This window comes from Parasteatoda tepidariorum, chromosome 5 (assembly GCF_982258835.1).
Source record: "Parasteatoda tepidariorum strain Cologne lab strain chromosome 5, Ptep-v5.0, whole genome shotgun sequence".
Lineage (NCBI taxonomy): Eukaryota > Metazoa > Arthropoda > Arachnida > Araneae > Theridiidae > Parasteatoda > Parasteatoda tepidariorum.
In genome coordinates, this window is record NC_141759.1 from 90,943,533 (window position 1) to 90,966,666 (window position 23,134).

The 23,134-nt window shown below is 27.6% G+C and overlaps 1 protein-coding gene across 1 annotated transcript in view; it reads right to left on the reverse strand.

Annotated features, from left to right (window-relative positions):
• Window positions 1-23,134, reverse strand: part of LOC107436429 (uncharacterized) — a 263,791-nt gene that overhangs the window by 136,108 nt on the left and 104,549 nt on the right. The window contains exons 71-81 of the mRNA XM_087164512.1: window positions 20,133-20,195; window positions 17,696-17,758; window positions 17,544-17,606; window positions 17,302-17,364; window positions 11,193-11,255; window positions 8,769-8,828; window positions 5,751-5,813; window positions 4,567-4,629; window positions 1,654-1,716; window positions 1,357-1,416; window positions 535-600 (exon numbers count right to left, since the gene is read on the reverse strand). Of these exons, the coding sequence (XP_087020638.1) occupies window positions 535-600; window positions 1,357-1,416; window positions 1,654-1,716; window positions 4,567-4,629; window positions 5,751-5,813; window positions 8,769-8,828; window positions 11,193-11,255; window positions 17,302-17,364; window positions 17,544-17,606; window positions 17,696-17,758; window positions 20,133-20,195 (690 nt within the window). The remainder of the gene's footprint in view (window positions 1-534; window positions 601-1,356; window positions 1,417-1,653; window positions 1,717-4,566; window positions 4,630-5,750; window positions 5,814-8,768; window positions 8,829-11,192; window positions 11,256-17,301; window positions 17,365-17,543; window positions 17,607-17,695; window positions 17,759-20,132; window positions 20,196-23,134) is intronic.

A 23,134-nucleotide genomic window follows, 5' to 3' on the forward strand; every position in this document is an offset into this window, starting at 1 on the left:
GTTATCTTTATTTGGGATAAAATTCATTTTCGTGCCTGATTTTGTAACTTAAAGTAACATATGCTTTAGCAAATTAGCATATTTTAGGTCAGGCTCTTAAACCATTATTGAACACTAGTTGCAATAAAAAAAATGGTAAGTTGGACTGCAAATATTATTAGACATAATAAAGAATCGGTGTTTACTTTATCGAGTAAAGATTACTTATGAAAGATAAAACTTAAGATTAATGTGTATTACTTTAGCTGCTTTTGAGTAAATATACATTTTTACCCTTGTTTTGGTCTCCATTGATCTTTTAAATATTTCTGTACACGTCAAATCTGTTTAGATTTCATTAAAATAGGGATGAGGGGAAAAAATCTTTTCCGAAAGTGCATATTTTAACAGATAATCTAATTTAGGGATCGCTGTAAAACAAGCTTTTAAAAAGAAAACACATTAAATGTAATCTGTCTATTTAGCATTACTTATAACTGACATTCTGAATTTTAAAAGGAAAAGCAATAGAAAAAAATCAAGCATAAAACTTACTTGGTGGAGTAAAATGATAGGAGCGTGTAGTAGTTCTAGTCACTTTATCACAAGATGTAGTTAGTTCTAAGAAAAAGTGGTTAATGAGTATAGGTTATCACAACAGCAAAGAGGTATAATAGGTAACAGTTATTTTAAAAGAACTGCTTTATGTAATTGTTCCAAAATAATCAACATTTGAGTCATAATATCAAATCGGATTAGTGGTATATTTTGTAGTAACAGATAACTGCTACTAAATAGGGAAATAAGAACCATTGAAGAGCTCAATGGAGGAACCGGCTAAGTAACCGATTCTACTTCATCCGTACTTGCTGCATTCCACAAAAAAATTGTATTTACCCCTATGCAAAAAATTTAAAATTGTACATTTTATAAAATATTTTATAATAACATTTTGCCACAGGTTTAAGAATATTCAATAAGCTCATAGCATGCATTATTGTAGGGACGTCTCATAGCGTCTTTATCGGAAGGCAAATGTATCATATCTAGAGATAACAATGAGAAATATTTTTACCTTGAGAAACCTTTATTTTTAGAAATATTTTTACCTGAGATATTTTTACCTTTATTGTAGATTTAACAATATTTTTTTTTAAGTTATAAAAACTTTTATATTTGGTTTTTCAAAATTTTCAGTGGTCTACTTATATACCGGACACATCAGAAATTTGCATACTCGTAATCAAAAGTAGGTTGCCAATGTATACACAAAAATATACCTAGCTGTACAGAGATTTATTCCATTTTCTTAGCATCATTGCATAAATTTTAACTTAAAGTTAGAATAAAATAATAATTAATATAAGCTAAACTTACTTGGTGTGAAAGTAAATTTGCTTGTTGTTGGTAATGTTTCAGCATGAGTAACAGTAAAAGCTAGAAAAAATTATTAAAATCATTAACATTTAACTTCTCTATTATTTTAACCCACTGGCGGTTAAGGAAATGGGCAAAATTGGGAGAATGTTTCTCCCCTACACACAGTTCCCCTATCAGTTAACATGGGAAAACCGGTTTTGCTATGCAGGGAAGACTGCATGTTAAAATGCGACTTTTTACGTGCAGAACCGTCAGTGGGTTAAATTGTAAGCATATTTAAATATAAATACTGACTTGTTGGCTCAATTATCTTAGCTTTTACAGTGGTTTGCTGAACAAACTGCCTTAAACTTTTACCTACAAAAAAAGAAATTAAACAATTAGAATTTCATACAGGTAAATTTCGAAAGAATCTTATTAGAAAAATTGTTAATCACTATTTTTTTTTATAAATAATTATGCTAGTCATTCCTTCAAATTTATTTGTGTGATTCAGGATTAGTTTTAAGTCATCTCTATCAACATTGCAAAGCAAATCATCAAGGGCTCTAACCTACTTTAAGACTTTTCACATAAATGGTTGCTTGTTGTTTTCTGTTAGTAATTCACATTCTCTTCAAGTCTTCTTTGACTTCACCTCTATACATAATTCTTGATTTTATTTCTAGGTCTAAGTCAAAGTGTTCTCTTGAGGAATTTCTTTGATTTTTTTCTCTACATATGATTTTTGACATTCTGCTGACCGGACTGCATAGCGGTCAGGGAGCAGACCTTACATCAGAAAGGTCCTGGGTTCAAATCTCGAACAAGGCATGGATGTCTTTTCATTCTCTGTACTATCTGTCCTTACTGTGTCCCTGCTGTTCCGTACTTGATTCCTTCGATCCATTTTAGAATTCTTGACTTGTTTTAATTTTCTAAAAACTTTCAACTTTTTTTCCTTTGATATTCTTAACTTTTCATTGCACTTATTAGATAATGAGTAGCAAAAAAAATTTTATATCAAAGAATTAATGATTTAGTTACAAAAATTTAACTTCTAAGAATAAGATACACTTTATATCTTCTTTGAAAAGTATCTACAACACAATGAAAATTTACATGCAAGACAATTTATTTAATTTCTATGTTATATATCAGTTTAAAAAAAACAATCAAACATTTTTAATACTTATATACTCCTTAACCCACTGGCAGTTTAGTAAATGGGCAAAATTGGTAGAATGTTTCTTCCCTATACACCAGTGATTTCCAACTGGCGGCCCGCGAACTAAAATATATTAGTTGTCATTTTTTTGCAGACAATTTTCGCAAAAAATCTATATGGGTTAAAGAATAAAAATAATCGTTAATAAAAACCTAATTTCTGTGAAATTTAACATACAACGGTACAAAAATATTTATTTCTCAGGTTTTGTATCCAAGAAAATATTTATTCAAATACAAAAATAATCGTGTATGTTGCTTTTCTTTTATTTCATTTTTTTTGTATTTTGTGAATATAATTTAGCATGTGCGTATCAGACATTTTATCGAAGAAATTCTCCGATTTGACTTTTTGAAACCACTCATTTTAGACGAAAATATTTACACACACATTTGTAAATTTTAAACGTAAATATCTATTCTCTGTTGGTTGCAGTAGACAAACCTTAATTTTCTCATTGGACATTTTGTGTGATACTATGTAAGTTTTAATGACAACCTTTTTAAAGTTTTATATCTTAACAATTAGATATCTGTTGCACATTAATTGTTTAAAACATAGGTGCACATTAAAGTTATAGTAGTCCGAATTTTTTACTATGCAATTAAATATTTTTAAAAATTTACTTCTTATTTCAATTTGTAATTCAATACTTTTGTTTTGTACAACTTGGTAAAAATCTGACAGCAATATTTAATGTTCCTTCAAACATGTAAGAGTCCTACATAAAATTTTGATAAAGTTGTGGCCCGCCATTAGATTTGTGATTTTAATTGTGGCCCCCAGCCTCATTAAAGTTGGAAACCCCTGCTATACACTATTTCTCTATCTAGTAACATTGAAAAACTGGTTTTGCATTGCAGAAGAGACTGCAGGTTAAAATACGTATTTTTACATGTAGAACCGTCAGTAGGTTAAATCAGCCATTTCAGATCTTTTATATGCTATTTTTTATCACTCGTACCATGGCTATATCTTTCTGAATATATATTGTTTAAGTGGTCCTGCACAATTTTTAATATTTCTCACCAGATTTTGAGAAAATTAGACCCATTTCCCCCAAAAAAACTTGCAACCTTACATATCAAGTACAAACCTTTTAGGTGCCGGTTTCTAATGTTGAGAACTGTAGCATCCAACTTAAAATTCCAGTAGATCAAATAATTTATAGCACTATTACAAAACTTTATGTTACAACTTGAAAGAACAAAATATAGAAAAATAAATCTCCTCCCTCACGGCTTTCCTTTTTCAAATTGTTCTTTTTTCTGTTCTCAAATCAGGTTTTAAGCTCAGATATACTCATGTCCGTATAAAACATTTCCAGCTTGCAAGCCACCATGCATTTTTCTCCAGCAATGATATAGGCCAGACAAATAAGAGCACTCTCAGTTTTCTAAACTCTACCTATTAAGTAGGATTCATATACTGTCAAAATGTTCAAGCTTTCTAATAGTTGCCAACCTTGAAATCTAAGGAAAAAAAAAGCTCAAAAACTTGTAAAACAAAAGGCTCAAATGATTTTCATTTGAACATTTATTGCAAAACTTAAAGCGAAATGATAAAAAAAAAACCCTAATATCTCACTATGGAGCACATTTTTTACAAGTCGAAAGCAGACAGTAATTATTATCAAGGCAAAATACTACTAACATAACAAATAGATTACAAAAAAGCTAAGGAATATTTTAATTTCTTTGTATATAGTGAAATATATTATACTGGAGCACACTGGATTTATATAGATAAGGTTTTGATAAATTATTGATTTTTTTAATGTAGTGTAATATATTCTACTGGTGCACGCATAATTTATGTAGATAAGGCTATTCAAGTTTAAGTTACAAAAATAAACCATAAAATAATGATTCTTTGTTTGTGAAGCAAATTAAAAACAAAAGTAATTGTAACAATTATCGGGGGTTGGAGAGTGCAAGCAAGCGAGGGCCCTGCAACCAAGTACATTACAGAAAAGCTAAAGAATACTGGCCCATACTTACTGTACATAGGAGCAAAAATAGTTTCTACAGTTGTTGGAGTGACTGTCTCAGTTACCGTAAAAGCTATAAAAAGAAAAAAAAATATACAAAATATTAGCAATTGCTTAACAAAATTTGTTAATTGATTAAAATTATTAAATAATTTACATGCTAATAAAATTAATTTGCATTGATTAAAAATAGATCAATAATGCATACCATCTAAGAAAATAAACTCATTTCATAATTAATACATTTCAACCAGTTTATTTTGATCATAAAAATATATTCCAAATAAAAAGATATAAGAAAAGTAACCCAGCAAAAAGCATGTGTTCATTTGAATATATACATATTTTATGCCTAGCACAGGGAAAAAAAGTAAATACAGCATTTTATTCAAAAAAAAAATAAATAAATAAACCATAAAAATCTGATCATTTTTAGCATAGTACACATACACCAAACTACTTTTAAAAAGAGCAAATAACGAACAAAAAGGATAATAATTTGCTCTACTCAATTACAATAAAAACAAATATTGGGTCGTGATAGCCCAGTGGTTAGAAAATTCGAACTTCAATGTCGACCCCACTAACTACATGCTCGTAAATATGTGGAATTGAAAGATTTGTGGTCGACCGCTGAGCAGCACCATGGGTACAGGGATCTAGAGAAAATTTTCTTTTCCTTTAAATCTATGTCTAAATTGAGGAAGTAACCCCATGAACGAGTGGTGCTGCCATCTATCCGCGGGGTTCTGAACCAAGACATACTTACACCCTTGCTTTGCTCTCGTATCAAATGAAAGGCAAACCTTCCTGACTTAATTTGCAAAGCTTGCGTGTTTGGATTGTCTAAGTGAACAGACAGGATAGAAACAACAACAACAAATTCTATTTTAAAAGAATAATCAGGAGTAGCCTAGGTATCATATGCCTAAGTCACAGCCCTAGGTAGTGGTCTTAATCACGTTTCAACACAAAATATAAAATAAGGCACTACTACAAAGTAAGAAATGAAGTATGGTATGGTTTGGTGATTATAGTAAGAATAGTAGGGATGAATATTTAACAGAAAAAAGAATTCAGAAAAAATGTAGAAATAGAGTTTTATCAAACACATATTAGAATCAGAATATTTGATAAAAAACTAAATGCAGTGAAAAATAAACAATTTAATAGTATATAAAAAAAAGAGCTTACTTGATGGGGTTATATGAATAAATTCAGGTTCTTTTGGTTCAAGAGTCAAGACATATTTCTTAGCTGCATTATGATTATAAATAAATATTAGCATACTAAAATATAAATAAATAACACTCATTTAGTCATTTGATATTAATAAACATTGAGTATACATAGGGCACATTCTGAATAAATTTAAAAGTTTTTGTTTTCTTGCTCAACATTGAAAAACATTAAAAAAGTAAAATATTGTATTTGCTCTTTTAACTACAATCGTGAGAGAGTAAAATCCGAAACTTTAAACAAATTCTGTTTTTCCCATAAACAATGTTTTGGAGATTCGAAACAATATTTGGAAGTAATGGAGCTTTTTGCTAAAGAATATTTATCATTTTCTTTATTGGTGTTTGAGTATAATGCAGTGTTGACCCAGTGTTGGGCTACAAGTAGCGGATTCGGCAACTTTTAAAAGTCCCTGCAACTGAAAATTGAATTCGGGCAACCCGCTACTTTTTGGACTACTCATTATTTTTCGAACGCTACAAATCTTAAAAATGTGCAATATTTTTTTCTTACAGAAATTTTTTATTTTTCAATTCCCCCCCCCCTTTCCATTAAAAAATGATTCTGGAAAGTCAGTTTCTAAATCTTATTTAAAAAGGACATTTTGTTGTTGTTTTTGTTGTGTGAACACGCATCCGCTTTAGTTTTGGATTTTTGATTTGCTTTGCTGTGCGGAGTCTAGAATCTTTCCATATCTATGTTTCAAATCATAGACTAGCGAAATCGCATAGATAAACTATGGAAAAATGCACAGCGAGTATGATAGGAAAAAATCTTCAACTAAAACCATTATTAATCGTTTATCTTCTGGAAAAATAACTCATGTGACCTTCAATCTGGGTTAAAATGAAATACTGAATTTGATGAAACTTTTAACACAATGCATTGAAATTTAATATTTATTTTAAAATTTAGTAGAATATTTAGTAGATATATACTCTCTCTCTGTATGTATCTATATATATGTATATATATATATATATATATATATATATATATATATATATATATATATATATATATATATATATATATATATATGTATATATATATATATATATATATATATATATGTATATATATATATATATATATATATATATATATATATATATATATATGTATATATATATATATATATATATATATATATATATATATATATATATATGTATATATATGTATATATATATATATATATATATGTATATATATATATATATATATATATATATATATATACATATATATATATATATATATATATATATATATATATATATATACATATATACATATATATAGATACATACAGAGAGAGAGTATATATCTACTAAATATTCTACTAAATTTTAAAATAAATATTAAATTTCAATGCATTGCGTTAAAAGTTTCATCAAATTCAGTATTTCATTTTAACCCAGATTGAAGGTCACATGAGTTATTTTTCCAGAAGATAAACGATTAATAATGGTTTTAGTTGAAGATTTTTTCCTATCATACTCGCTGTGCATTTTTCCATAGTTTATCTATGCGATTTCGCTAGTCTATGATTTGAAACATAGATATGGAAAGATTCTAGACTCCGCACAGCAAAGCAAATCAAAAATCCAAAACTAAAGCGGATGCGTGTTCACACAACAAAAACAACAACAAAATGTCCTTTTTAAATAAGATTTAGAAACTGACTTTCCAGAATCATTTTTTAATGGAAAGGGGGGGGGGGGAATTGAAAAATAAAAAATTTCTGTAAGAAAAAAATATTGCACATTTTTAAGATTTGTAGCGTTCGAAAAATAATGAGTAGTCCAAAAAGTAGCGGGTTGCCCGAATTCAATTTTCAGTTGCAGGGACTTTTAAAAGTTGCCGAATCCGCTACTTGTAGCCCAACACTGGGTCAACACTGCATTATACTCAAACACCAATAAAGAAAATGATAAATATTCTTTAGCAAAAAGCTCCATTACTTCCAAATATTGTTTCGAATCTCCAAGACATTGTTTATGGGAAAAACAGAATTTGTTTAAAGTTTCGGATTTTACTCTCTCACGATTGTAGTTAAAAGAGCAAATACAATATTTTACTTTTTTAATGTTTTTCAATGTTGAGCAAGAAAACAAAAACTATATATAAAATATATATATATATATATATATATATATATATATATATATATATATATATATATATATATATAAAATATATATATATATATATATATATATATATATATATATATATATATATAACATATTTTTTTGGGGCTACAAAATGTTAAAATATGCTACTTTCGGAGCTCCCATTCACAACTTTCTTAAATTTTGGCAACATTGGCATAATGTCGCAAAGTAGCAAATCTGTAAAAACATTATATGTGTACTCAATGATCATAGATAAATACTGTGATGTAAAAAGTAAATTTCAAGGCATCGCATTATGGCATTTGAAACACAAGTGTTATCAAACAATGCCAAAAATCAACAATGCTGCTAAGAAAAGAATGTTGCATTTTCTGGAAACTGTGGCATTGTAAAAAATAATTCTTCTTGATATTCGCAGTACTGTAACTTTGAAATGAAATGCACTGACCTTTGTCTCAAAAACTTGTTCTCTACAATTTTCTGACCAATTGTTTGATTGCGACTATGTGGTCAACATTAAAAACAAGTTGCCTTTACAAAGTGGATACTACATATCAAAAATAAAGAAATCAAATAATGAAAGAATTAAGAACAAGCTGCCTTTACTAAATGGTATCAAAAATAAATCATTAAAAGCATTAAGCACAAGCTGCCTTATTAAAGTGGATACTAAGTGTACTGAAGATAATTATAAGAACAAAAACAATTATTTTTACAAAAGTAGCTATGCATGAATCATTAAAATTGTTCACAATTTATAATACGACACACATATTCTTAACTTATCGTTCCAGATGAAAAAAATGGAACATTCAATAAAAAAAAATCTTACATTTAACAGGGAAGAATACTGTTAATGTAGTATCAGGATATGTTTCTGCTTTTGTAGTAACTAAAGAAAGAAATTTTTAAAATTAATAATTATTAAGTAAACAATATTTTATCAAAATAAAACTTAACATTCATAACAAAATGAAAAAAAAAAAAAAATAGACAATTGCGAAAGAATACAGTATAACATTTCAGTGAGTTTTCTAAAACCACTTTTTATTCTGAACAAAGAAAACATAAAACAGTATAATCAATAATTTGAAATACGATACACAGATTATTAGTAAAAATTTAGTGTCTCCATTATAGTTAATAGAAAAATAAATCGCTTTTATTTTATTTATTTTTGAAACATATTTTTGGATTCAATGGAAGTTATGGGAATCGGTACGAACTAGAATGAGGGTACAAAAATTTATTTAAAAGGGTAACATTTTAATGAATATTGGAAAAAAATTTGCAAAAAATAGATGTTTTCCCATTATATAAATATTTAAAGATAGGAACTAAATTAACAATACCCAAGTGAAAATATGACATTTTAAGAAATAAGAACTTTAATTTTGAAAACAAAATTCATTACCAGTAATGATTTATAACTGTAGAAGCTATTGAAGAAATCACATATTTTAGTTAGATTTAAATTGACATTAGAAAAATAGATTCGACAACTTGCAATTTTGCCTGTTTCGTTATACAATCTTGTTATTTAAAGTAATGCTGTTTGGTCTGTTTCATTGTTTTATTTTATTATTCACAGCAATGCTGTTCTGTTCGCATGCAAAGCAATGCTGTTCTGTTTGCATGCAAAGCAATGATCTGTGTATTTCATTGCATAATTTTGATTTTTTAAAGCAATGCTGCTTGGGCTGTTTCATTGCACAATATTGTTATTCAAACAATGCTACAACTAAGTGTTAAAACTTACTATTTCCTATTACATTGCTTAGTATTACATTGCTTGTTTATGAAAGAAAGTAAATTATGTAGGATCATTTCCCTTTCTCTGTTAAGATATTGCACTTACTTTCTTACACTGTACTGGTATCAGAATTATAATATCACGGTTTATTGCCTACTAATATTTCAAAATATATTACAGTATTTTTCCATTTCCATTTATAAATATTTCTGTTACCTAATTAAAATTTATCAACACCCCCAATAACTTTGTATTTAACAGTTATCATTAAGGACAATGTTTTGGATAGAAACATATTAGCTGTTCTTAATATCTTGTTAGATTTTGATGTAGATAATTATCATGATATTATTGTTTTTGATAATTATCATAAATTTAAACTTATTGTAAATTATCGTATTTATAATATATAGTGAGAATACTTTTTTAGAATAGTAAAGCATTATACTTCGACCGAAATTATATCATATAGAAATGCTGATATTTTAAGAAACTAAGTGAAAATCCGTTTTGATAACTACCGGAAAAACAATTGACAAAACTGCGCTAATTTACAATGGAATCGTCGTTAATCCACACATGATTACTAACTTAAAAGTGTAACTCGGAATTTGTAATATGATGTTGCAATGGTGTATTAAAATATTGAGATTTTAAAAACTATGCCAAAATCTGTAGCAAAAACTACCGTATCGTATGATTATTCATTGTGTAATTGTCGTTAATCTAGAAATGATTACTAACTTAAAAGTGTAACTCGGAATTTGCAGTATGTTGCAATAGCATATTAAAATATTAAGATTTTAAAAACCATGTGGAAATCTGTAAGAAAAGCTACCATATAGTGGATGCATGGTTTCTAGCAAAAACTGCTGATCCTAAACAGATTACTGCTATATACTTAGAAGAGAAATAGGAAATTTTGAAAGAAATGGATAGAAGAATTAAATCAAAACCCCAAATTGCTTAAAGTATTCAAAAACCTGGAAAGCACTGTGTTTACAATAATTAAAAATTGTAATGTATATCGGATGTCAGAACAAAGTGTCCCAATGTCATGTCTTGGTTTTCATGACAGAAAATTTCAGAATGTAGAAAATGCTGCATAAATGACTTTCTAAAAACTCCTAATATTAAAGATATCATTTAAAAAAAATTTAATGTGTTTTAAACTTTTAATGTAATAGATTTATGCTTGCTCATTATTGACTTAAGAAACTGTTTATGTCAAATATTCTTTCAGTTTCATAATTCTTTTCAACGTATAGCATGTTTTTCTGAAAATAGGTTCAGTATTTATGAATTATAAGGAAATATTTGCTTTATTTTTGTGTGTACACGATAGGACTAAATCACGTTATTACGCCTGTTTTGTTTGGACTGGGGTGGGGGGTTGTTATATCGAATGTCAACTGTATTTTTATAATACTATTAAGTTAAAAACTCTAAATTTAAACAGATAAAATTAAAAGAAACAATGAGATAAAATACATTATCGCTCACCAGTAGGAATTCTCACCAGCACTTTTGTTGTAGCCACAGGAAGAGACTCAGTCTCAATTATAGCTAATGAAATGAAGTAGAAAAAAAAAGAAATATCTTCAAAGACACACTTAACAAAAGTTTACAAAAAATTAAGAAACAATAACATCATTAAGGAGCCCAAGAGCTGATTAATCATAAGTAAATAATGTTTCATCTTCTAAATGAAGAAAAGAATTGGCTAAGGTAAGAAAAAATGACTGCTTTGTTGCATATCTTTTATTAGTAAGTCCTCAGTTATATTTATAATCTCATTCTGCTACTTTTTAATTCTGTTTCACTAATGGTCTGGCTTGATTGATTAATTTAAATTTCCTTTTACGTATTCCACAAAAAAACAATATTTTTTTCTGCTCTAGTCTCTGATGTCAATAAGCGACTAACTTCTTTGTTTTCTTTTTATATATATATACGTCATTGAACAGCTGACCCAATTTTGGGTTCACCACTACTAATGTTCAACTCTGTAGCTTTGAACCCAATCCAAAAGACAAAGAAACTCCTAGACCAGTACCCCATAGTTATTGATTTGTTATGGGAACGTGGAGGACTTTGTGATTCGACAGATTTAACGCGCATCAGTCACCATTAAGTACACAAGGAGTCCTTGGCCGGTCTGGGATCGAACCCTTGGACATGGGCCCAGAGCCCTACAAACCAGGCTATCCCGGCCCTAACTTCTTTACTTGCAAATATTTTCAGGGCCATAGTGAACTGTAAAATTGAGACTGGCTAAATTGGCTAATTTAAATTTGCTTTAACAGGATGTATAGCCAAACCTTTCAACAAAAAATTAGCACCTTTCAAGTACTTTTTAAGCACTAAAAAAATATTTTAAGTACTATATGCATTAGCAAAATGATTGTCAAGGACTTTATATGATCATGATAAAATAACTAGTTTCTGACAAAGAACTCTTTTCTTGATTACATTAGCCATCATAAAGAGGTAGAGAGATTTTTCGGTTCGATTTCAGAGGGTGGTTAATGAAGCTTGAAATTGAGAATATCTTGCAAAATTAGACCTTGGGCCAAGAGCGTTATCATTCAAGTTCGTTCCGATTAAAAAGGGGCAACTTTAATTTTCATTTAAATAAAAAAATATGTTTCGCAATATTTTATTACGCAAAATTTAAAGTTCAATAATTGCACATTATTTTATATGGTCTTAAAAAAAGTACGAACTATTTTTTATCAGCCTTATTTCTTCTCGCTACCAATGAACCAATAAAAACGCCGGTTTCAAAACATGCCTCCGACAGCTAACGAATCAAATCGACTCTTTCTTATAAACATCTGTTGCTTCGATCTTGTGTTTGTAAACAAACTGTTAAATTCTCGTTCAAATCTTTTTGATCTCGTATTATTTTGTCATATATATTCTTAAATAAAACTTAAATTCTGAATAAAACATTACTTAATTCTTAATAAATAGTTCTTTCATTCTTATCACTAATAATTTTTATCACTGCTATGCTTTATTTCAATTGATGGAAAAGAAAATAATTACTCGAAGTGACAATGAAAAATTTATTAATCGAGAACGTGCAAATGTTTTGCCTGAAATATGTATTTTGTGTCGTACAGAAAAATACACAAAAGAACGTCATTCTGGCAAGCGAAAAAAAGAACCACTAAGTAAGTGTGAAACTAATGTAAATAAACTGCTGTCTGCTGCAATTTCTAAAAACGATGAGAAATTGCTTATGCAAATACGTGACAAAGATATGGTGGCAATCGAAGTTTGCTACCATAGGTCTTGTCATAAAAATTACACTAAATTTCTAACTGTAAAAGAAGTTTCTTCTGAAAATTCAGAACTATACGAAAAATCTTTTGAGGTATTTAAAAAGTGTATTTTGGAAGAAAAAATCATCAAAAAGCACAAAGTTTATGATATGAACAAAATAAAAGAAAAATTTATCAGAACTGTTAAGGAAGTTGAAGGTATTGAAATGAAAGATTTCAGGAATGATACCTTAAAGAAAAAAATTAAAAAAGCATGCCCTCAAATTGATTTTGTCAAACAAAAATCAAAAAATATGAGTGAATTAGTTGTTTGCCTGACATCAGCTCCAACAATAATAAATTTATGCGAACAGAGCTCCACTGACAGTGAAGATGCTGATGAAACATTTAGAGCCACAAATAACTTTTCAGGAGGACTTCTAAGAGACTTGTATACCTCATCTATTGCACTAAAAACAATTATTAATGATGTGCCTTCAAATGTTTGTCCTTGGCCTCCTAATGCATGTGATTTAACAGAGGATGCTGCTTTGAAAACATTCACATTTATATAATTTTTGTTGCATTTTTGATATGCAAACTTAAGCATGGTTTGAAAATACAAATCTTTTATGCACATGCAAGTTCGAGAAATGTATATATAGAAAAGTTTCGTAAAAATTTAGTAGTAAATATTATTTTGAATATTATCTCAATTTTTTTTAACTATTCAGAAACTGTCATGTAAAATTCACATTTATATAATTTTTGCTGCATTTTTGAGATGCAAACTTAAGCATGGTTTGAAAATACAAATCTTTTATGCACATGCAAGTTCGAGAAATGTATATATAGAAAAGTTTTGTAAAAATTTAGTTGTAAATATTCTTTTGAATTTTATCTCATTTTTTTTTAACTATTCAGAAACTGTCATGTAAAATTCACATTTATATAATTTTTGTTGCATTTTTGAGATGCAAACTTAAGCATGGTTTGAAAATACAAATCTTTTATGCACATGCAAGTTCGAGAAAAGTATTCTGAGAAATGTATAGAAAAGTTTCGTAAAAATTTAGTTGTAAATATTATTTTGAATTTTATCTCATTTTTTTTTAACTATTCAGAAACTGTCATGTAAAATTCACATTTATATAATTTTTGTTGCATTTTTGAGATGCAAACTTAAGCATGGTTTGAAAATACAAATCTTTTATGCACATGCAAGTTCGAGAAATGTATATATAGAAAAGTTTTGTAAAAATTTAGTTGTAAATATTCTTTTGAATTTTATCTCATTTTTTTTTAACTATTCAGAAACTGTCATGTAAAATTCACATTTATATAATTTTTGTTGCATTTTTGAGATGCAAACTTAAGCATGGTTTGAAAATACAAATCTGACATGGTTTGAAAATATAATAATTTGACCTTATTCAATAAATTTTACTTATTGACATGACTTCAGCTCATTATTTGTTTAGAGGACACCATACCTTTTGTGAATAAAATTGTTTTAATAAAGAATAAATGAATTTAAAGTATAGAAAAAGTGAGAAGATTAACTATATAGTGTTTCACATACTGAAAAGAAATTTTTAAATTATCAAAATGAAAATAAATTATGAGAAGATAACTTAATACAAAGAAGAATTTCTCTTCCAATAATTTGTTTGCATTTAAAAAAAAAAAAAAATTAAACTTCATGGCTTACTCTAGGTTTGCCTAAACTGACTTTTTATTTCTTTTAAATTAGTAATTGAGGTAAAAGAGAATTTGCAACGAAAAGTTTCTCTTGTAGTAGGTCTCTTAATTTGAATGCAATTATTTTGTTGTTAATAAAGAGGCTTCTCAAAAATCTCATTAAAATCATATTGTGACTGGTAGTGTCATAATTTAAAAAATTAAATTAATTAAAAAAAAGAACATGTATATATATTTAAATATCTATAGAAGAGCATGAACACACACACATTTTTGTAAATTTTAAATTAATGTTATAATACTTTCTTAATATATAGTTGCTTTTAAACTGTTGTGTCAGTAGTTGGGGGAAAAAATAAAGTCTAGTGTCAGTCATGGCACCTCAACAGAACATTTTACATATGATCGAAAGCTCTTAAGACTTTGAGAGAACTAGAAATCTAACAGATGTTTATACTATTCAGAATTCAATATAATTTTATGACTTTTTCATGTATTTTATCTGTAGTTACGAAAAACTGTAATCTAAATAAAGTTTCTTTTTACAAAAAAAAGAAAAAAAAATCTCTGTACTAAGTCACAGAATTTTAAAATAAAAATCCTATAACAGTTAAATAAGAGAAAATATAAGAGCATATTTGGTGTTCTCTTACAACACAGGTCAATGAGGACTTCAATCTGAAGTTTAATTATATTATACTTCTTGTTTTACAACATTACTGGCAAAATAACACTATATAGACAAAGTAAATACAATATTTTTTATATATTTTTATTATTTCAAACAATTATTTCCCCTCCCTTTAAAGAATAAAAAGCTCTAAATTAGATTAAGGAAAGAAAAATCTGTCAGACACGGACCTACGTAAATGTAAACAAAGATTTATGTAATTTGATTGGATAAGACTCCAGCTCGCCGCAGTACATAGAACGTGCAGAAGAAAGGTTGTTATAAAAAAAGAGTGCGAAAGTATTTTAGTAAATATATACCAATGTGCAACAAATATGATTAGAAGTTTGTAAATTCATATTGTATAGATGAAATATGATTGTTTTAATAAGGTTTAACATTGCCCCTCTATGATCGGAACGAAGTAACTTTTTATTAACAATATTGAGCATTCGGCCTACGGTCTAAATGCAGCAGAGTTGCACATAAGAATAATTCCCACTTAATCTAGCTCAGTATACGCACATGCAGATCTGCCAGTATTTCAACAAACATGTAAAATGATGGGCACTTTCATACGCTAAGGAATGATGGTACGCCCAAATGCATTGTGGTTGAATGAATTGTGAAAATTGAATAGAATAATGGGAAAAGCATGCTTTTGCATAATACGTGGTGGACATGGTTAAGAAAAAAATCTCATTTTCGAAAAGGGAAAATTAAGCACTTTTTAAATACATCTCATGAAAAAAGCACCTTTTAGGGCTTTTAAACAACAAATGCTTTCATACAAGAAAATATATGGTTTCATACAAGAAAATAAATTAATCTGAATTTTTTAAAAAAAATATCAATACAGGGTATCTGCTACATTTTAGATTTTCAAATTCATGACTTTACATGACTAATTCCAAGAATTTTTCATGTCTTAGTTAAGCGAAGTTAATATTTTCTCCAAAAAATAAAATAAATAACACAACAATAAATTTAAAAAAGCATTATCATAACATTAATTGAAATGATAGGTATAACCAAAACTGTTATACTCTGCATCTTCATATTTTTAAATTTAAAGAACAGAGCAATGAAAGAGTTAAAGCTATAAAATAGCTGAAAAAAATACAAAAGCAAATTATTTTTTCTCTTTTTCTGCAGAATTTTATTCTAAAGATACTTTTCCTGTTTATTGGAATGGCAAGAAATACTCCTGATTTTCCTGTTCTCATTTTGGAATAAAAAAAATCTGCCAATGACTGTTTTGCTTCAGCTGGAATTTTAAATTGTTAAAGTAAAAAATTAAATAAACAACGAAAATTCTGACATCACAAAAGTTTAAAAGATAATTCTCTCTAGAAATTATATTTTTACTTTCCTTTTTTGAAAGATTACCATAATTTTTAAAGAATATGATAAAAACATTTTATATTTTAATCAAATATGACTGTTAGTGGGGATTTTGTTACAAATTCAGATATCCGGAACACCATGAAATTGGGGGGGGGGGGGGTAATTTCATTTTAAAAATTAGATTTTTTGGAGGCCTAAATCCATTACTTTCCATGATTTTTTTAAAAAAAAAAATAGTTAAAATCATGACATTTCATGACAAATTTTGGTCAGTATCGAAATTCGTGACTTTCCATAATTTCTCATGACTTTCGAGGTGACTGTTAATAATAACACTATCAAAAATTATAAACAAATAATCGTGAATTTTAATTAGTTTCATTAAATAGACCAAAAACAATGTGGTGGCACAAAAGTGGGAATATCATTAAGGCAGTTGTACGGCACAAACAACTGCACATAAAAAATATGTACATAAATTAGGCAACAAAAATTATTTACCTTAGACATTTTGATCGAAGAAAACACATTTGTCTGAATGTTTTCGTAAAAAGAAATCAATAAGTACTCTTAACTATTAGAAATTGTAATAAAAAAAATAGCAAATTTTAAAATAATTACGTACTAGCGGGAGTAAAATGAAAAGTTGCCACTTCTGTTGGTATCATATATTGTGACCACATCTTACCTGAAATACAAATAAAAAAATAATATTTTCATGAAACAAGACATACAAAACAGTGTCATGAAAACAAAGTAATACTTCATGCAATTTAGAAGGAAAATGAATAAAAAAGCAAACATAGAATTAACCAGAAAAAAAATTGACTTTATGTTGGCATTCTAAGATGTTAAGCTATTTCTTACTTGGTACTGGAATGTGCATTAGTGCAGTAGATTGGGTAGGAACTGTTTCAGTTACATAGTACGCTACAAAGAACAGGAAAAAAAAATAGAATTGATCATTGAATTAATTTATTTCAAATTTCCATACTTAAAAAAAAGATGAAAAATATTACTTGTTGGTGTTATAATTAGTTTGCCCACTTTTGTTGTGTCTATCATTTGCTCGTGATGTTTAGCTAAAAAAATAATTAAAATGTGTTATGCAAACATGCCAAATCATTTAAAATAAAAGATGAGAGATTATCAAAAAACTAAACACCTTTTTGATTACTGATAATATACTAATTATATTATTAAACTGTTATCATAAATTAATCAATTTAAAATAAATAATTTTATAATAAATTTCAACTTAATAGCAACATAATACTCATTAAATGAAGTCAAAAATAATGAAAATTATATTCTTAAGTTTTCTGAGAATTATAAAAGTTCAATTATTTAACTAAAAAAATTAGGATAGGTAGGATATAATTCTAACAAATAAAATTAAATTTGAATCAAAAATTGCTTCTAGCTTTACAAGATAGGGTTTTAATTCATCAAAAACTTTTCTTAAAATTTTAGTTACTTCTCAGATCTGATTAACCTGCACTCAAACTTAAGTACTGCATATTAATTTATGAAGTACTCAAACACTTGATTGGGTTCTTTACAACATATTTATGTAAACAGACTCAGTCATTATGGTTATTTGCATAGAAAGAAAGCCAATTTTGAAGTGAATCTCAGAATAAAACTTTATAGGGGAACATTTTCACTACATATCCTATTTCCTTACATCTCCATGCGAATGTTTATAAACTGCATGTAAGATGAACTACTAGCAGATGTGTGAATTGCGTGTGACAGGTGAATTGGTAGAGAAAATAAGCAAAGGTGCATAGTCAAATCTTTCACGAAAAAATAAGCACCTTTAAAGCACATAAATTATTTTTAAGCACTATATACTTTACATTATGCAAAATAATTTTCCAAGACTTTACATCATCATAATAAAATAACTAGTTTCTGACAAAGAACTCTTTTCTTGATAATATTAGCCACCATAAAAAGATAGAGAGATTTTTCAGTTTAAATTCAGAGGGTGGAAAAGGGAGCCTGAAATTGAGAATATCTTGCAAAATGCAGCAGAAAACAATGAGAAAACCATGGTTTTGCAAAATATGTGGAGAAAAACGATACGGTAATGAAAAAAATGGAAAATTAAGCACATTTTAAAAACGCACAATAAAAACCTTTCCTAAAACATCTGAAAAGCACCTTTCAGGGCTTCTAAGAAACGAAAACTGAAACTATGGTTAAAACTGAACACTATGGTTCTCATTTTAAAGAGAAAAAAAACTGCAGAGTACTTTCATTCAGTAAAAATTATTTACAGAAGACAGTATAAGATCAATTTAAAAACTTTTTACTACTATTTTTTATTCATTTTGAGAAATCCTCAGGTACATATAGTATGTTACACTTAATGGGGAAGGAATTTGTGAAATTGAGACAAAGAAAAAGAGTTGGGTAAAGCAAAGTGTGACAACACACATTTTAATTAAAATGAAAAAACTTGGATTCAGCGATTAAATATTTTAATATTATTTATTTTTATATTTTTATTTTTGAATTTTAAAAAGAAATAAATGCTTTGATTTTGTATCCAATGATAAATAGATTCAATGATTTTGTTTTGTGTTGTTATGGTCTAAGAAAATATGTTAAGTCGAGCCTAATACAAAGAAAAATAAAAATGTTGCTCTATAAATGTCTTATAGGATCGGTGCTTACATACGCATGTAAGACCCGGACAATGACACGTGGAGATGAAAATATGATAGCCAGATTTGAAAGAAAAATAATGCGAAGCATTTTTGGTGGAATAAGTAAAAACGGTACCTGGTTTAGAAGATCAAACACGGAACTCTACAAAGCATATAAAGAACCTGATGTCATTAAATTTATTAAAATTCAAAGGATTAAATGGGTATGCCACATTATAAGAATGGAGGATGGCAGGACAAACAAAAAAGTTTTCAGTGCCAGGCTAACAGTTACAAGAAAAAGAGGATGGCCAAACCTAAGATTTTTAGACTGCCTTGAAAAGGACCAACAAGTTTTAAAGATAATAAACTGGAGAACCTAGGCTAAGGGAAGAATATCTTGGCATAGGCCCATCCTGGGCTGTCGTGCCAATAATAAGAAGAAGATTTTGTTTTGGTTGTAAAATTTGAAATACGATCTGTAACATACTCTGTTTCTGAACTGCAAGTATATGTTAATGTAATGTAGCATGACATGTGACAATAGAGAGTAAGGGGTAGAGTGAAATGTTACAATGTACGCATACATTTCACCATACTGAAAAATAAATTTTTTTAAGCACTATAAAGCATTTCATGGATATTTGCAAATTTGAAAGTAAGACTAAGACCAATTTTCACTTAAGAGCAGAAATAATCACACTTAAAATGTTATCAGTTTTATCCTACATAACAAGGTCACATTTGAACGACCTTTAATTCTTCAAAAATATATTAAAATTAAATTAAAAATCCTTACCTGGTACAGACAAATGAATGTTACTAACTGTTGTAGTGTCCACAGTCTGAGTCCAAGTAATTGCTGCAACATAAATATATATTTAAAAAGTTTTAGATGGAATACATACAGTCGGACTCCTATTCAACGAACTTCCATTTTGAGAAGTTCTCTAATTTGTGATTTTTTTCGAGGAACCAAGGACATTTTGGAAATTTCTTCACAAAATAACTTCCAAATAGCGAAGTGAATTTTTCATTTAATGAACATTTCTTTGAGATCCACTTTCCCTATTTCCCAAAATATTTCAGAACATTTTAAATTTGATAATGTATTTTATGGGGGATATTACCTTGAATTGATTTTTGTAGCCACTTAACTTTTAGAGAAAGCGGTAAAATCCCTTTCCCTTTTTGTTTGCATTTCAAACAGGAATCTAAGTCAAAAATCCATTTATGAGAAAGAATAACAGAAATTTCTGAAGCATGGAACTATGATGTTACAGATTTGTAACAGTTTTATTAAAGCTGGATTCTTAGTCAGCGCGGAAAATTTGGAAAGTGCGGAGGACAAGGATATTCCTTTCGAAGAACTTTAAAAAAAATACATGGGTACAGCTAAGAGAGAACCATAAAATTAATGATGGCGTACTCATTAATGATTTTCTTTTTTTATTGATTCTGAAGCTGAAACCACAGAAACATTAACTGAATTGGATATTTTGGACAGTGTAAAAAATAAAAACAAAACTACAATAAATGTGAGGAAGATGAAGACAGAAACACAAAAAATAACGTAACATTTTAATACTATGTTTTATTGAAACGCTATTTTGAAGAATTAATTCTATTTAACTTTTATTGTAAGAAAACATAACCTGTTTTATTTTAGTGATATTTTCTATGAAATCAATATTCTCTATAAAAAAATAATGTAAGCTTTTTTATAAAGATTATTTCTTTAGAAATTAACAAAGACATATTATTTACTAAAAAAATAGAGTATTCAAAAATGCTATCACGCTTTAAAGTAATAGTTTCTTGTAAACGAAATAATCAATATTTTTAAAATAAAGTTTGAAAGCGTTTGTTTCATTACTAGAAGCATTCATTATAAAAAAAATATATATTAAATTCCTTTTTTGCATAATTTTATGAAATAACTTTTTTTTGGAATGAGATGAGATTTTAAACTTTGTGAAAAATTGATTCAATTCCTTAATATATATAAAAGTCGGTAAATACTTAATTCATTATGGAGGTCATAGATAGCTTGATACCTTTTCAATATAAGAATAATAAATGCAATTAATAGAAAATGCACAATTTTAAAAATATATTTTATTTACACATATTGCGTACAGGTTATAATGCAACTATCATACGTAACATAAATTTATAGATTCCTAAATACTGTTATATGAGTTTGGAAATTAAAAATATAATTAAAAAATAACATAATTAAAAAAAATTTCAACCTTCAATTAAAAACTTCCTGTTGTCATATATTAATAATAATTATAATTTTTAGCAACTTTTTTGGGCACAAATTTTTAATTCTCGAACTTAATACCATCCTTCATATGAAAATATCAGAAAATTTATATAAGAAAAACTATATTTTAAAATTGAGACATTGGCGACAACAGAGGTTAGATGTATGTGCTGAGTTTAAATAAATTATATGTTATAAAACTCACATTTAAGATTTAGATCAATTTATTATCAGGTCATAAGAGTGTTTTTTAATAAATAAATATAGTGATTGTTTGATTTACAATTGTAAGGTCCTGGGTGTTTAATGTTAAGTTATACATTTCTTTAGAAATAATCTTTGAAATATGCAAAGCAGGGCGGCATTCAGTTCAAGTTAAAAATCATCAACTTAACTTTCAATAACTATAGATAAATAAAAAAAACAAAAGTTTGATAAAAACTTTAAAAGAAATACTTTTAGAAAAATTCTTTCTAAATAATATTTAAATAAAACACAATCACTTTGCCTGAGTGATTCTGTAAGAAATTCTAAACTTTACAATTTTACAAGTTAGGTGAAAAGTAAATATCTACAATAGTGGTAGGGAATTAAGGAAATTCTAAATCTAAAGTTTGAGTCTTAGAACGTAAACATCTGATCATTAGATCAAAAGTTAGTTTTAGATTTTTCGTTTAATGCTCACAGTACACTAAAAGGTGATTTTTTTTTTCTTTTGAAATTTTGATTTTAATGCCCTTACTTCAACCTCCTTCGAGTTATGCTTACTTTATAAACTTAATCTCAACTTTATTTTTCTTTTCATTTTTAAACTGTAAAAGACTTTTTCTCCATTTGTAAATTATGAAAAAAGTTATTAATCTGATTGCGTAAACAGTTAATTTATTAAAATTGAACATTCTCAATTAATTCCTTTTAATAGTCATTTATATTATTAATAATAATTATTTGCACAAAATTATAATAGAGGAAAGTTTGATTAGAAATTTAAAAGTTCTTGCTACAATAATTAGGGAATTTCTATTGACAAATTCAAGTAATTTTTTTTCAGGAGCAAAATGCATTTTTATTTAAAATGGAACAGTACTGACTTAACATTTATACGATAAAACACTCTCTAATCGCTAACACCGATGACAGGAAAAAAATTTCGTTTTTTTTTTCTTTTCCACAAAAAGTTTAGAACTTAAAATGTTGTTCTTTCATTATAAAGCAATAGCATAATATTCTCGCATCATGTAAAACTTTATAACGAAGTTACTTATCTACCGCTTTACAGTTATAAAATGAAATGATTATTGAATTCTACTTGCACTTTAAAATGTCAATGTCTCCATCGTTCAATGAATTTTACGATTATTTTTATAAAACTGTGTATAATGAACATTTCAACTAAAATAATTAGTACAAAATAGCTGCTAATAATTCTCTTAACATTTATAAATATTATACATTTATAAATTTCAGCTTTTCGCATTATTGCTAAATAATCTCTACGTCGAAAAATATTTAAGTAATTCCATAATAAC